Genomic DNA, 17813 nt, shown 5'->3' on the forward strand with positions numbered 1-17813 from the left:
AACTAGAAAAAAATCATACACAAAATGGGGGCTAGAGGACATGGAGATTCGAGAGATCTTACTCACTGAAAACTCACTCTTCTGAAGCTCGCCAGCATAGCCCATCCTCAAGTTTTGGAGAGGAAAGAGCACCATCAAGCTTTGTGTTGTTCTCAATCACTTACCTAAGAAACCATGATCCTGAGAAAAGCTACTGTCTATCCTATCCCCAGGCAAGCAGGCACAAGGCTCGCTGTAGACTTCTGACCTTAGAATTTCAAATGTCAAACCTTGGAGACTCGAGACTAAGATGCCAGATAAGCTACTCTTCAGTGACAATCTTCAAATGAGGCATCCTTTGATATGCCAAAGATCTCACCAAGATGAGTTACTCTCTCCAATATTGCTCACTATCACCCAGTCCAGACTCTCAAACGAGTTAACAAAATTATTTAATGATTCACTATTTCCTGTCTTTTTTATACTGAGAATGTGGTATTATAACACTAGATAGTTTTTAATACTATCAGTCTTACAAGTAAGTATGTGCATGCCTGCCCAATGTCCCTACAGACTGGTACTTGTTAGCATGTTTCTGGTCTCCTGCATACTTAAATAAATCTGTTTATTTGCCTAACAGATTACTACTATTAATTTTACTATCTGCATGATTAGATGCTTCCCTTTGTAGGAAAACCTTGCACTTGACACATAAATTTTCTAGAAGACATTAAATTTAGCATTCCAAACATACTTCCCATATCTGAGTACAATGTGAATACATAGAAGCTTCTCTGTATATAGAAAGCCAACTATGAGAATAATAACTGGGGAACCATACAGGTAAAAGAGTATGCCAATAAGAAATAAGCCAATTTGAACAGCAAGTTTTAAGGCCCAAAGTTCATTTTATAGGACATACTATCTTTAAGTATTCTTTAAAAACATTATTATTACTACTTTAATGTATGTGTGTGCTTTTAAAGTACTTCTTCCCTTGAGACTTATATTCCGATTGTGACACTAGCATTAACTACTCTGTCCCATAATTACTTCAGACATAAACCCAAAAAACTTAAATAATTTACAGGCCTGAAAACACTCATTTTTTCTGTTCCCTAAATTCTTTACTAATCTTATTATAGTTCACTAATTATGTCTCTCAACCATTACACTCCTTGATCTCTAAATTTTTTAAAGATGCAAATTATCTTCAATTAAATACATACCACACACAAACACACATCTGAACATAAAACCTTAGATGAGCATTTGGCAATTCACACAGCTAGATGCAAAGCCATGCTTTCCCAAATTTTGATTAAACAGCTCTTCCCCAAATCTCCCTCTAGATCATACATCTTCATGAAAGAGAAAATGTGCTGGAAACTTGGCTCAGGTGGTCTGATCCCATGTCTCGACTGAGGCAGCCTTCTCTTCTCTCTGGCAACAATGAATGTACTACTGTGGTTCAGCATCCCAACAAAGAATCCCCAGATTATCAGAGATAAAAAGAATCTTGGTGATTGCTGCATCGTTACCCTCATTTCAAAGGAGGAGGAAAGCAGAGACCCAAACTGGTTTTCTTCTATTGGTGCTTCTCAGAGCCCTCAAGGAGGTCACCAATTTAATCTCACAATATTTTGATTACACAAACTCTGGTTCTTGTGCCAATAACATGGCATGAAGATATTTATTGCTAACCTGGTTCACTTCTATACATGGTTTACCTTAAGATTCAACCACCAATTTCACAGTGTTTTGTAGACGTATCATGAGTCTCTGATGTCTGTATTTCCTCTGACCTTTATACTATTTAACAAATTTCCTATTTAAAACATGAAATTCTACATTAATTGCCTAGCCTAAGAAACAAATGTTTGTTTCTCTGATCCCTTCCGAAGTTTCTCTGGTGGAGAAGGAACAAGACTGGCAGTCTTTTAGCCATAGTCTTTCTGACTTCCAATTACCTACATAAACCTAACAGTACAATTCCCCCCTGCCTGTTCAAGAGGGTTCTTCAATGGATCATGGCATCACAAAACATTTATAGGACAGAGGTGAAAATGACCTTTAAAGGTTACTCACTTTACACATAAGGAAACTAAGGCTGAGAAGTGATTTAATTGAAAGTGAAAATGAGCTAATTTGTCCAAGGCCACTATGGGACTATGAGCCATAATCAGGCTTTGACTTCAGTTTCTTTGCTTCTATACTTTGTCCTAGGCATTTTTCTCTGTGGCATGGGATACTTTTTAATTCCAGGGCCTTTCCTTTCCTCTGCTATTCCCTGGGAGTGTGGGGAAGAACCAGTGGGCTTGAAAAGAACCCCTGAAAAGTTACTATCCGTGTGACCTAAAGTCCTTCTACCTCAGTTTCCTCATCTGCGAAATGGGGGAGGAGATGGACAGGCCCTGGTGTGGACTAGACAGCCTATGCTATCCCTTTCAGTCATAAATCTACAACTCAACAATTCTATTATCCTTGATGACGGCTACTTTGTTGGATGATCAGTATGACCAGTATGGACAAGTAAAAAAGATGAAATAAAATTTGATAAATAACATAAGACGTTGTCTTGGGGAAAACTAGATTTCTGTAAAGGCATTTAAAAAAGAAAAGCCTGCTTTAAAATTTTACATTCTATCTTAGACTAGCTGAGCAAAAGACGGGGTGGGGAAGAATATAGACCAATATTCATACAATCCTCCTTTTTTCCACTTTTTTTTTTTAAACAGGAAAATAAAAAAACAAGGCATCTTTGTGCTTTGTACAGGGTAGGTTCCTGATAAAGAGTTGCTGAATGGGGCAGCTAGGTGGCACAGCGGATAGAGAACTGACCCTAGAGTCAGGAAGATCTGAGTTCAAATCCAGCTTCAGACACATAATACTTCCTTAGCTGTGTGACTCTGGCCAAGTCACTTAACCCCAACTGCCTCACTAAAAAAAAAAAAAGTTGCTGAGTGAAGAGTCCCTTTGCTCCTAATCATATGAATACAGTTAAGATAAACATAAGTGATACTTTAAATCCATCAGAAAACTTCTTTAATATTCCAGACATTTCAAATTAACCAATATCACATAGTTCTGATATTAAGCATTTTCATTCAAAGTATTGAATTTTAGCCTGAAAATGTACTTTTTGAAATAGAAATTTTTTTAAAAATCAGAAAATATTTCTATCCTTGATATAGATTGTAACAACTGTTGGCTTGTTGAATAAAGTAAAAAAAAAATACGGAGAAGCATAATACACAGAGAAACACACAGACATATGTGTGCACATGTGCACACCCAGACAACATTTATTATTAACTCTTAAAGGAAAAATATACTACTACTCACTGTAATAGTGATTATGTTGCTTAGAATGTTATATTTACCTTGGTGATTCTGAAATGCAGAGTTGGCAAGTTTGGAAGATAGATGACAAGAGAAAGGCATAATAAAAACTAACTTACTCAAGCTATTTTTATGGCATTATGAGAATCACCTTGACAGCTCTCTCACATCCAATCACCTGCCGGTTCCATTTCCTCTACTGTCCCTCCCCTCCTACCTATTCCCACTGTCACAGGACCTTGTTACCCTTGGCCTGCACTAGTGCTAATCGTCTTTTCTGTGGCTTTATTAAGTCCCTCCTTCCAAGTCACTTCACATATGGCCTCACCACCTTTTTTTGTACACAGATCTGCTCAAGTCAATCCTCTGCTCAGAAATCATCCATGATTCCTTCTTGTTACCAAAATAAAGCTCAAACTCTTCAGACTAGCATTCAGGTCCTCCCCTGTGGGATGAGCCTTATCTCATACCATTTACCCTTGGTGAACTCTACACAAAAACCTGACCACACGTTGCACTTCCCACCCCCACCCATGCCTTGTGTCTACGCTCAGGATGTCCTCCTTCCTGCTTGGTGCTTACTCATCTCTCAGAATTCAATTCAAACCTCATCTCCTCCATGAAGACTTCTACCAAGACAGACCACACACAATACTTTGTTTTACCACTCTCCATGTCATGATATGTATTAGTTTTATGAGTTTTCATCCTATCTCCACATCAGCCTCTCCCCAAGGTTAAGCTTTGTGAGGGCAGTCATCATGGCTTAACTAAATTGTATATTTTCCCCCAAGTCCTAGGTAAATGTTTGATGAATGAATGAATGAATGAATGGATGAGGGGTGTTTTATGCTGATATGGAGAAGGTCCCAGAGTTGTTGTTATTATAACAGCTACTAATACTTCTGCCTGTAGAAAAAGTGAAAACCCTAAAATTCATCAAACTTCAAAATGATCAGTAAAGATAATTACTGTGTAGATTAATGTTAAATAGAATTCAGCATAAGACAGATGGCTCACGAGAAAAGTAGAGCACACACAAGGTAACTATTCTATAATAGCGTGTCTTAGCATGTTGAAGACCTGTGATTTCCTACAAAGAGCCAATATGGTCACTTAAGCATAAGACGTGTTTGAAGATCAGAGTGACAAGTCAGTAACTCAACCTGTGGTTACAGAGAGTCAGAGTTCAGATTTGAACACAGGTGCTCTTGACTCTAAGTTCAGTCCCTTCTATCTATTATGCCAAACCTACCTATATGATTTAGAGGTAGGTGACTAATTTATAGGGTGGAAGGAGGGAAGACGTGGAGTTCTTCGGTACCAATTCCCTTTCTTGGCTAGTTATGACTAGTAACCATGGGTTTAGTTACTGGCTTTATGTCTAAATCGTGTACTCATCTTGACCTTCTTTTGGCATACAGTGTGAGATGTTGGTCTGTACCTAGTTTCTGCCATACTGTTACAAAAGACATTTCTTACTCAATCTATTTCAGGTGATGCACAACACAAAATGGAAACTGTACTTGAAGTAAATCTTACTCTTGGGGCATCCTTACTCATACAAGAAGAGTGATGAAATGCATCTAACTTAACTCCTGACAGAACACAGGGAAAGGACAGAGGGAGAAAATTTAGAACTCAAAATTTAAAAAAAAAATGTTTAAAATTATTTTCATGTAATGGGGGGGGATTATTAAATTTTAATTTAAAAATTATTTTTTAAAAAAATGTCCTTTGTGTTCTATATACTCCTAGATATGAGATACTTACCACAATCAAGAAGCTGCCGGAGTTCAGCTAAGCTGCTTGAGCTCTGGGATCTGTACAAAGTTGGACATTCCAGGCCTAAAACACAAAAAACAGTCTGTGTTCATAAAAAAACCCAATGTTCTTGGAGAACCCATAAACCACAGGCTGCCCTTCTATCATGCTCCAGATTCTTCATCATAAAGTCTCACTCCAGCCCTGGAAATCACACATTCAAGGTACCCTCTGCCCCTCGCTTCTGTTTCTGATAGGATGGCTCCTCCCAGAAACCCCATTTAAGGAGGGCACCCAAGCCATCTATATCTCATTCTTCCCCAGGCTATATATCCTCATCTCCCTCTACCAGGCTTCCACAGCCCAAACCTCACCTTTTAAGCTTCCTTTTTTGTTTTGTCTCCCCCGTTAGACATTTTTCTGCTTATATCTATATTCACAGTGTCTGGCACATAATAAATGCTTAATAAATACTTGCTGACCGACTGAGAAAGGCACTTCCACTTCCCATTAACATCTATTTTTAAGTTCTAGAAAAGGTATTTTATTCTATATGTCTTAAAATGTTGTAAAGGTCAAATCCTGCAACAAGCCTTTCAAAGGGGAGTGATTTGTGAACAACTGTGCAGGCACAAGTTATTTTACTGTTATATACATAGTGTGGGCCAAAATTATTTAGTAACTGTCTCTAATACTTCAAAAGATCTATGACATCCCTGGTGTTGGAGCTCCCTCCACTGACTTAGACATCTACCTACGATGACTCAGAAGGCAGTAACTTACAATTCCACAAACTGTAGTGGCCCCCAAAAATATGATCACCAGGCTAGCCTACCCTTTGCTGATCAGCTTATCCATGCTTAGCTAGGCTGGGCCTCTTACAAGAGATACCAGAACCCTCATACATGAAATTTTTCTAATTTGTTAGGTTCCACCAGAACTTGAACCCCACTGGCAAAGGCTCTGAAAACCCAGGATCACCAGCATTTTTGTCTTTATATCTCCAAGGCTAAAGCTCAGTTGTAGGCACTAGCAGGTACTTAATATGTGCTGGGTGATTAAGTGATGAGGCATTGGAGGATAAACTTCATTTGACTGCAAAAATCAGATGAAAACTATTTTCTATGACTTGAGTTTCTGGTATTTCCTTCAAGACTAAGTAAGAAATACACAAAGAAGATCAATGACCCAAGGCCCTATCAGACAGAATCAGCATGCAATCCTAACACATACCTTTCTTTTCGATAGCTTCCACTAATTTAATAAGGATTGGTGGAGCAACTGCAGAAGAGGAAAACTGCTCTGTGAGGTCTAGAAGTGTAAAACCTAGAAGAAAAAAAATTGGGGACAGGAGTTAAAAATGTTGAGTTTATAAGTCACAAGACAAAAAAGTTAATTTTTAAAACAAGAACTAAATTAATTTTATCTACTCTCAACCTTAATAAATGTATACTGTCAGTTCTATATTCAAATGAAGGCTTCATGCCACCACTGTTGAATACTCAAGACTGTATGTATCCATTTTAGTCAGAAGAGAAATATTGAATGGTTTCTGAAATGCTAGTGTTTATGCAACAATTTTTCTAGGGTCCATTTACATGTTAAAAAAACCAAAACTACAATACTACAAAAACACTTTAGATGATGTTATTCACACAAATATTTCTTTCTTTGACACTGCATATGACATTTTGTATTCTATCGCCAAAAAGAAAAAAAAAGTGAAAATCTTTTGGCAGCAAAAGTAATTTTTCTCACAGTATGCCAGAGGAGGGAGCTAAGTACTTTCTCCACAAAGTTGTCAAACCATAGACTGTAGGAGGAACAGACTCAATATGAAAATCTCTACATGTGTGGCCAATATTTTGCAAAAATTCACCCTATTTCCATTTAGACTTTGGGCTTTTTTTTTTGGTGACTCATCATATGCTTTTATTTGGAAATAGATACTTTATATAATCTATTTTTTCCCCTTTTTGTGTTAAATATTCCTAGGGTCTTAACCAAATATTCTTTATGAGAAGCAATACATACTAAAATGGCCCACACAAATTTATTCAATTAAAGCTTGTGTTTCAAATACAGACAGCCTAAGAATTATATATTTCTCAATTACCATGATAGAGCACCATGCAAAATTATCTCATTAAACATCTGCTTTTTGGAATTATTTTTAAAACGGCATTAGGTCATTTTAATTAAATCTATACAGTCAGAGAGAGACTTAAGAAATTTTCAGGCAAGATTATATCATATGTTCGCTGGTGACTCTAGCTATTAGACAAAACAAACAAACAAACAACAAAAACAAAAAAAGTCATCCAGGAGCTGTGTATACAGAGCCAGAGCCTACAAAATGTCAAAGAACATTCTCTAGATAGAGGCATAGCTACATCCACAGGGCCCCCCTATCCCTTTACTTTCTTTTGGACTCAAAGTTTATAAGCTTATCCTTGTTCCTTCACCCTGATGGAAAATGTCTCTGCTCTAAGGAATAGAGTATTCCTGCTATAGAAATAAACTTCATAGACAATTTTGTTGACACTCATCTAATCTACAAGCGAAACCTGTTTTTCTTTTCCTTCTAAAATCTGTAGCTAAAAAGCTTAAAATGTAGGTGGTAGCACAGTGCATTGAGTACAGGGCCCGCAGTCTAGAAGATCTCAATTCAAATCTGCCTCAGACACTTACCAGCTTGATGACCCTGGACAAGTCTCTCTGTCTGCCTTAGTTTCCTCGACTGTAAAATCAGGATAACACCACCTACCTCCCAAGATTGTAGCTAGGATCAGATGAAAATATATTTGTAAAGCATTTAGCTCAGTGCCTGCTACACCACTAAATAAATGCTGCTTCTTCTCTTTATATTTAGAAAGCAGGGACGTTTAGAGATAAGACATCCTTATCAAACAATGGGAAATTTCTGACAGAATAAGGTATATCTGAGCATAACTGTTTGAAATGAAATGTTGAGCAAAGCAAATTCAAGTTAAGACAATAAAAGGATATACACCAGCTCCACATACACACACAAAAAAGCAAATATATCTGAAAAACAGACTCTATTTAAAAATGCTACAAAGTGAAAGCAAAAAGTCCCACAATGCTTGATTTCTCAAACACAACACAATCCACTTCTCTCTTCCTCTATATTATGTGATATTACCAGATCACATTGACCCTGCTCACCACAACCAGTTCCCATCTTCAACATGGATCATTATAAGTAAAAGCAAAAGAATGTTTATTATATTATATAAAGATTATATGTAAAAATCAATAAGATAATTATATGTAAAAACAATGTTATCAGAGAATGAATTACACTTTAAAAATCTCAAAATTTTCTATTTTCAACTAAAAAAAAGACTGAAGAAAAGTGCAGATTAAAAAGTGAGGGAAAAAAAAAACCCTGAGGCCAAAGGAAAGCCATCAATTTGGATTCCCTCAAGCCTCAAGCACAATAATAATATACAGAGCTGACATTTTATATAAAGTTTTAAAAGTTTACAAGCTACATTAATGACTTCATTCGATCCTCAAAGCAACCTCGTGAGAGATCAGTTGTTATTATCTACTCTTTAAGAGTTGAGGAAAAACTGAGATAGCTGAATGACTTGTCCAAGGTCACAAATTCAATAAATACCTAAAGGGGAATTTGAGCCCAGGTCTTCCTGAATGCATCCCCAGTACACTACTCATCATTTCAAGTACGCACAAATGTGCCTCCTCACACTAAAGGCAAAACTAAGTTGATGTAAAACATTCTAATTACTGGCTAAAAACTGTACTCCCACTCTTCCCTTCCTCTTTGCTTCCTTATTTTCTTTTTTTGAAATCTGTGAAATGGGGACAGTCAAATAAAACTAAGTGACTACAGAAGAAAGGGTTCAAAAAGATTCCTTTGGAAATCTTGGCAATTTAATTATTTTGGCATTAAGAAAAGCTGGTGGTAAGAAAAAGCACTGATTTCACCCAACTGTGATTTTTAAATATAAACAGATTCTCTGTGGATAATCACTATGATGATAAGATTGTGAGAGTGTGTATGTGCCACATATACAATAAATCTATGCTTACACATTAGCTTTGAAAACAGAACAAAAAAAATTGATTTCAAATACATTTTAGTGTGTTCCTTCCATGTCATTTGAATATTTCTACAAGTCAAGAGATCAATTTATTTATCTCTACAAAATTCCTTACCACTTTGGTCTACTCCAAAACAAACAAAAAACCCCACAGTATGGTGATATTTAAAAAAAAATTTAAGATACCTGCCACGCTTGAGTAGAGAGATTGGCTTTGAAGCCAAGAAGAACTGGGTTCAAGTCCTGCCTCTGACACATACTGGCTATAGGTAACTCTGAGCAAGTCATGTAATTGCTCAAGGCTCTAGACAACTCTCCAAGACTCTTAAATTGCAAAGAAGGTATCTACCTGCATTAGTAAATGGAGTTCCTCTCCAGGGAGTTCCACATTTCAAAGAAATCATGGTCTAATTCCTATCCCTAGCCTATCTCCCAAGGTACTGGAACATTCCTTAAAATTCATATAGGTTGGCCCTGCAGAAAATTTGAAAGTTTAAAAGAATGCACCAAATTTTTGTCTAAAAATTCATTGTACATGCTGTAATTCAACTGTTCAAATGCCTGTATTATCAAGGCTGCTGCTGAAAATATGCAACAGGAGTTTTAAAAGGTACCATTTAACAGAAGCAAGGTGACACACAAGATTTCAAGGACTTCCTATTCACCATTACAACTTATGTTATTAAATCTGTTTTCCTTGAAAAGTCTCATAATTGTATGACAACATCTACCTTAGGCATAGAAGTCGTTCAAGAAACACAATAAAATAAAAACAAGTGTGTCTTTAATCCACTCCCTCGCCAAAAGGCAGTTATTCAGCACCCATCCATCTAAGAAATGAAGACCAGAAACAATAATCACCAGATTTAACAAGTGACCTCTTAAACAATTACTTTCTGATAAAGCACCACAATCATAAAATCTAGTGACACTAAATTATTACTAAGACACAAAGCCCATTTTTATTCCATAAACTCTGTAGGGAAAAGAAGTAGAACAGAGTCCAGTCTTCCCAAAGTTTACAAATGTTAACTTTTGTAAGCATTTCAAAACATCCTCAACAAACTTTGGGTGAGTACCTGACTGAGGACTGTTTTGGAATTCTGAAGCTTAGACAAGGGACTAAATTGTGGAGAATCAAGCCCACTTCTTCAAATCTGTGCAAATTTGTGAATTCCTTTAACTACACCTCAGCAACAGATTTCATTTCACTGAATTATTTTATAAGAATAGCTATCAGCATGCTTGAAGAAAAGGAATAGCAGAAGAACTAGAAGATATGAAGCACATTCTCTCTCCACAGTACTAAAAGGCAGGAGGTAAAAAGTCTACCATGTTCTCTCTTCATCATTTGCAAGGACAAAGATGACTTTGGTCTCCCAGGCTGTAGGAAGATCTTGGAGGACACATCAAATGGTGCGTTTTCCATGAGTTCTATTTTTTTCCTCCTTTACCCCAACGACAACCAATCATGTGAAAGAGTCCTGGCTTCCCTGCAATCTTGGGGCTCTTCTCAAGCCGGTAACATGGACAGGCCTGAACAGTACTTGGGCAGCAGCAGCAGCAATGTGTGGGAGATGGGAGCATACCTTATACTAAATGTTGCCAACATAGCTACAAAGTGCAAGATGAAACCAGCACACAGCTGTACCTTTTGGAGGAGTTCTCAGTAAAAAGAGATATTTTAGAGGCCTGGCAGAGGCAAGTGGAAAATTAAAGTTAGAATACTGACTAGCTCCAGAAATGTTCGAGCCAAATCTTTCATTATGGATGGAAGCAGTATAAAAGTGGGCAGAAACCACCATGAGCTTCTTAAACTGTAAAAGGATATAACATGAAAAGAGGTTCACATACAAAGTAGGAACAAATATCTGTCAGATGTTACTTTACATAATAACTGTAGCTAAGTTCAAATTCTACTGCCATCAAAACCGATTGGATACTTTGCTACACCTCCCTTAAAATGCTTTTGAGGAATACAAGACTCTCAGGGTTCAGTGAGCCTAAGAAATTCAAGTTAGTGTTAGAATAGAAACTATGATGCAAAAATACATGCTGCACCTTTTACAATAACACCTTATAGTATCAAATGTCACCCAACACATCCGGGACCCCCACTGCAATCTTCGTCCTCATGGGGTGGGAGGAACTGCTCAAATACCTTCGGTATAGTGAATAAAGTTAACAACAATGCAAGAACTTGATTTTAAAATGTCAGTGGGAAACTTTTTTAACTTAATCTGAACACCTGTTTTATACCTAATTATCTGGAAAATTTCAAAGAAAAAGTCATTTCATTCAGGCAGAAACCTGTATTATATTTGAAGAGCTTAAAACCGGACTGGCTCAAGTTCAGAGCATTGGAAACTTTTTGCAGATTCATCCAAAATAAAAAGACATGATTTCATTGAAGAAGTCATGACTAAAATAAGCATCAGTTTATTTCACCCCTCCCTCCACCATATATTGATTTTCATTTTAAAATGCTTGTAAACTTTGGGTAGTCTTTAGTTTTGCATTTTTTAATAGAGAATAAGACATTACTCTGCAGAGTAAATATATATATATATATATATATATATATATATATATATATATATATATATATATATATATATATATTTTTTTTTTTTTAACTGATATGGAGCAAGAAAGAAATGCACAGCATGAAGGACTTCTTTTCTCTCCCTTCTCAAAGTGAGGGGAAAAAAAGAAGCCAAAAGAAGCAAAAGTGTATGTCAGACTTACAGTGAGAATTTATGCATTTAATTAGCAGCATGGGAATTCTGACCTGAAGAGATTAAACATTTAGAAAACTAGAACCTTTCGTATCTTTTTGGATACTCAAATACTCTGACACCTTTAACTGTTTGAACTGTTTGACACCAGCTTTTCAGCCACATAGATTAAAAAAAAAATCGGATTTCTGTTCCAAATTTAACATTACACTCAGGAGACAGACTGCTATAGGAAATAAGGACTGAAATAGCAGGTAGAATTCCTTTTATAAAATGAGACATTCCAATTTTGCTTCTGATGTCACTAACCAAGACAGTGAAACAGTTAAAATATAGCTGAAATAATACCACATTAAGCTTAGGCAGGCTGGCTAATTATGATCCCATCACCTAAAGCAGAATCTGACTTTAGCATTGCAAAGCACTATGAATAGCAAAGACCCTGTGACGGATATTTAATAAGAAAGATACACACACACACACACACACACACACACACACACACACACACACACCCACCCATGTGGGAATATATGAATTTTTATGGGGAAGAAAATGCATATAATACAATTTTAGAGCCTGGAGTGTTACAAGTAGAACTAAGTTTTTCTGCTTACTGAGCTAGAACAACAGTACAACAAAGCTTAACCCTGTGGGTGTCAAAAAGAAATGGATTTTCCTTCAAAGTCTTCCTAATTTAAATCTATAAACACAAGGAAGCTGGTCTAAACTGACAGGAAGTTGGGAACCACTTGTACTGAGAGAGCTGAGTGCAAACCGGCCTATTTTCATAGGCTGTGGTAATATTTTCTGGTTAGAATTCATTGTCACTAAATTTGATGACCAAAAAAATCCTCCCTACTGGTCCGAGAAAAGTTTGGGTATTTCCTATAAAATATTCATTTTCTTATCTTGCCAGACTATTTTACAATACTGGTAGGTAATTTTTTTTAAAACTAAGAAAAAAGTTACATAAATGGTTACATGTATAATTCAGAAATATAGATCTATATTTCTTACAATACCTGGAGCTTCTGGGTTTTCTTCAAGGGCAGTCTTATAAAGAAATACACTCCTCCCCAGTTATATTGCATTTTAACTGAGAAGAAAGTTACCACATATCATTTCAGAAATGCTAATGGCATAACTGGTTTGAAAGACACCCACGAGAATTGCTGCTAACTAGGGGAGGGGTAAAGATGAAGAAAAAAAGAAGCTATTAAGAGAAACTGGGAATGAGAGGGAAAAAAATTTATTCAGGCTAGAAGAGAGTAGACTGAAAGACTGATTAATAAGTAAAAAGACTCAGCAATAAGGCTGAATAATAATAATAATAATAATTAATAATAGTGAGACTCTGCAGAAGAGAAGGGCAAATTAGTGTAAAAAAAGGTTGGGAAGGCACAGAGCAGAATTCATTCAGGGAGGCAGTAAGGGCCCAGGGATAGGGGCTACAGGTTAAGAGAGCCCTACTGGAATCCAGAGGACAGAATGACCAACCTCAAGTGTTATACCTGTTGCCTGGCAAGGAAAGACAATATGTATCTAAGTTTATAGTTAAAAGAGAGACCATCCACTTCAAAGTGAAAGAAAGGCCCATTATAAAAGTCTCTTAGTCAAGTTAAATGGTAATCAACAAATAATGTGTTAACTTACTACCTATAATTAATTACCTATGAGTATACCATTTGTATCCTGAAAACCGTTTATACTTTATGTGTAGGGGATCTCAATCTAGAGTTTATAAACTTTTAAAATGTTTTTCCAACTTTATTTCAATATAATTGGTTTCCTTTGTGATTGTATATATTTTATTTATTTAAAAATATTATTCTGAGAAGGGGTCCATAGGATTCACCAGACTGCCAAAAGTGATCAGGAAACAGGAGAAAAAAAAAAGGTTAAGAATCCCTACTTTAGTGGTTGAATACACATAGTTTACACATAACAAATAATAGCAAATGGGTGCCATGGAGAAATAAAGGCAAAGGACAATAGGCTAGGTCAATGTTTACAGAGGAGAAAGCCCTGATCCATTCCATGGTAGCGGCAAAAGCTATCAATAGCAAAGGTGGAGGCATCTTCAATGGACACGTCACAAACCTTAAGTAGTATGTGTATATAATATTATACATACATGTATAATAAAATACATAGTAGTAAATATATATAAAGTAGTGGCATATTATTATAAATATGTATTTATGTATATAAATATAGGAAGTAGTAATATGGATATTATATATATATATTTATTTTTTTACTACACACATACACACAACCCATGCAACAGATTATCTTTGAGGCTACCAAGACACGGAAAGAAAGTGGCAGGTGCCACTATTTAAAGAGATTACAATTTCTAAGGAAAACATTTTCTTAATCTATGGTATCTACAGGCCACAATATCATAAATTTAGAGTTGGAACAGATGTCTGAGGCCATCTAGTCCAAATGACTTCATTTGAGAAAACAGAGGCTCAAAGGTTAATCAATTTGCCTAAGGTCACCTTAGTAAATGACAGCAAACCCAGTGTTTTTCCCACTGTACCCTATGTTGCCAGTGGCAAAAATCCTCCCGTCTATGCAATGTAAGGTAATTCCTGTTCCATTCTGTGGCAGTTTTTTTTCTTTTTAAATCAAGATTGAAGCTAGGCCAGGACCATGGGCCAGGCTAAATATTTTCAGGATAACATTTATTAAACATTTTCTCATAAGGCTAAACTAAGTACATTCTTCCCAAAGGATGCCATAGTTTTTATTCAGCTAAATATAGCTGGCCAACTTATCACTTTCAGTGGTGCAAGAGAACTACTCTGTTTAATCAAGTTGGAACGGGATATTAAATAGTTTTCAAAAATCTAACATAAGACATATTTAACTGTACCTCAAATAGATTCTCAGGCTTTAGTGTGTTAATGAAGGAGTCTGAGATAATAATGACATACAGGAATTGGGGCTGCCCCTCCCTATCAGGTTAGACTCATAAAATGGACTTCCGAGGGTCATCTAATATAATTCATATCCAAAGCATGATGTTTTTCCACAACATCCCCACTTGATAATTATGTGGTATAATATGAAATGAAGGAAAATGAAAGGATACTTGGAAATCCTATTAAAGCACACCGACTGTCAAATAGAAAGGGGGGAAGGTGAATGGAAACTTTCATATTTATTGTGATTTTTTTCATGAAAAGGAAACTGAAGTATCACTGATCTCTTTAGCATGTTAGCCATGTAAAGGAAAAAAACAAATGTTGCTGGAGTAATTTTAAGACAAATGTAACGCTATGGGTACAAATGGCCATCAATATGTGCAGTTCAATGATATGGGAACTAGTCAAAAAAACTAAAATGGAACCAAATTTTAGTGGCTTCACATTCACATTTCACAGTGTAAGATGATCAACAGTGAAATCTACAAGGGGATATTAATCTTTTCAAACTCAATATTAACTCACGAAATTACCTTTGTTGGTAGTGTGTTTTTTTTTAAAGAAAAAAAAGTAATAGTTACCAATCATTCATTTACCCTTAATGTGTTTAGAACAAATCATTAAATAGCTAAAAGGGCCCTGGGGCATCTGGGTATCAAATAACATTGGTTTATGAAGAGTAATTAATGTCAGGCAAACGTAAATACTGTCTGTGATACAGTGGTTAACCTTATAGATGGAGGGAAGAAATAGAAACAATATAAATTGGCTTCAGGAAAGCCTTTGAACATAACCCAAGTAACAATCTCATCAATGAATCTGTAAAAACATGGCAGAGGCCATATTACTATTATGAAGATGAACTGTTGGCTGGAAAATCACAGTGGAAATTATTATATCAATATCAACTGGAATTAGAAAGCAGAATTGGTGCCAGGGGGAGGGGAGGGGGTGACAGCGGAAGAAGGGAGTATTAAAGCTTGGCCCTGATCCACATCTACTCATTATTTGTGATTAACATATACTTTTTTACAAAAGAAACATGCCACTTAGATTGGTGAAAGGCATCAAGCTGGAAGCCCTGGGAAGCATGTGTGAAGTAGACAAATGGTCAAAAGTAAACAGTTATAGAAATGATAGGAAAATTCTGGTTTTATGAAGAGTATCACCTGTGACAATATAAAGGAAGAAATAGCATCTCAGATTGATGGAAGTCCAACAGATGAAAGCAATAATTTATTATGGCAGGATATTATTTTCTACATTATTATTTAAAGAGTCTTCACTTTCTCAACAAGTATGACAACTTATGTTCTCCTTTTTCAATGCCCCATTCCTATGCTCAGTTAAAAGGGAAGCTATAGTGTCTGAATGAAGGAAGAGAGTTTTGTACATTTTGTTCTATCAGATTAGGCCTCAGTAACTTTATGAATTATGGCCTGTCAACCACTTCTTTTCATCTGCTAAAGAATATGCTTCTTAGAAATAGCAGCTATAAATAAAACAACAGATGTTTTTTTGTTGGCTCCAATCAGAGCTTGGGTGATTTTTTAAAAGTGTCTTGAAGTTAAGAGAGTCATTGTAGAGCCTATGCTAGGCTACCCCCTATTGGTAACTTTGCTGCAATCTTCTGAAGATCTGGTTAAAGAAACTACTCTATCGATCCAATAGTGCTGACAGAAAAATCTGACTGTATCTGTTACCTCTACTATAACCAAAAATAATTTTATTAATAAGTTTAATAATTATTAATTAACAAGTTTATTAATAAGTTTATTTTAAAAGGGAAGCATATCTGGTAGAGAAAGTGGGGGGTGGGGAGGGAATATTGGACTAGATTCCCAAGCTCTTTCATCAACCAGACAGGTTACCCTGGTTTTATAAGTCACTTAAATTCTGTGGGTACTTCTGTTTGTAGCAGTTTATCATTCAAGTCCTTTCCGTAGCTAATATTCTACAATTTTCAGATGGAGTCCTTGCCATGCAAGGTTACTATCATGAAAACCTCCTTACAAGGCTGATGTTAAATTACCAAATCAGTTTTACTTATCAATTTGGATGTAGCTGCACAGTCAATAAATATCAACATATAAATACAAAAAACATTCAGAAGTGTGGAGTACACACACACACACACACACACACAGACAGAGAGAGAGAGAGAGAGAGAGAGAGAGAGAGAGAGAGAGAGAGGCATAGTTGTAAGTAAATTGCTACTCTAAGTACCAGGGGACAAAAAGGAGAAAATTAAATAGAAAGGATTCATGTTAATGGAGGGATACTAAAACTCAAGTCTAATTTGCTAATGGCTAAGTAAAAACAATTTATGAGGATTTCTTCAAGCTGCTTTATACCACAGTGAAGAAGAGAATTTCAAATAACCAAAAATGACCCCAAGATGTCTTTATCTGGATCAGATAATAAATATAATTTTTTTAATTGCCTCAAATATCAAGACAGGCACAGACTGGAGAACTATTTGGTTTTTAACAAAAAACTGGTAATAAAGGAGTCTATCTCCTGAAGCAAAGGAATTAAGAGCAATACTCAAGCCATGTTAAACTGACCAGTCTCACAGAGTCATTCTCTCTGCTGCCTTTCTCCCGAGTTTTGGAGACACCTCTGAAAGTTTCTTTTGCCTACTGCATGATTTGTGAACAAAGAACTTGAGAATGAGAATACAGCAGTGCAGAGGACTATCAGTAAAGCAGAAGGGTACACCCCCACTAGTGTTCCTTCCTAGCTCATTGTGTTGATAAGGCATTTTACTGAAGCTTCATGCTCTTCCGAACTTCCCACGGACCAAAGCAAATGACACTATCTAAAGTAGGTAAAGCCGAGCGTTCAGGGAACACTTCTGTGTTCCAAAGGCTCAGGTCTCTCTGAAACTCCTAATGTCAAGAGAAGATTAATCTGGTTATTTAAATAGCTATCAATTTTTACGCCTTAGGTACTGTATA

General features: G+C 36.2%; 1 protein-coding gene across 1 annotated transcript in view; it reads right to left on the minus strand.

Annotated features, from left to right (window-relative positions):
* PIK3R1 (phosphoinositide-3-kinase regulatory subunit 1) overlaps nucleotides 1-17813 on the minus strand; it is a 102440-nt gene that overhangs the window by 31659 nt on the left and 52968 nt on the right. Inside the window, exons 3-4 of the mRNA XM_020998363.2 lie at nucleotides 6319-6411; nucleotides 5095-5169 (exon numbers count right to left, since the gene is read on the minus strand). Coding sequence (XP_020854022.1) covers nucleotides 5095-5169; nucleotides 6319-6411 — 168 coding nt within the window. The remainder of the gene's footprint in view (nucleotides 1-5094; nucleotides 5170-6318; nucleotides 6412-17813) is intronic.

This window comes from Phascolarctos cinereus, unplaced genomic scaffold (genome assembly GCF_003287225.1).
Source record: "Phascolarctos cinereus isolate Bilbo 61053 unplaced genomic scaffold, phaCin_HiC Scaffold_4;HRSCAF=312, whole genome shotgun sequence".
In the NCBI taxonomy this organism is placed as follows: Eukaryota; Metazoa; Chordata; class Mammalia; order Diprotodontia; family Phascolarctidae; genus Phascolarctos; species Phascolarctos cinereus.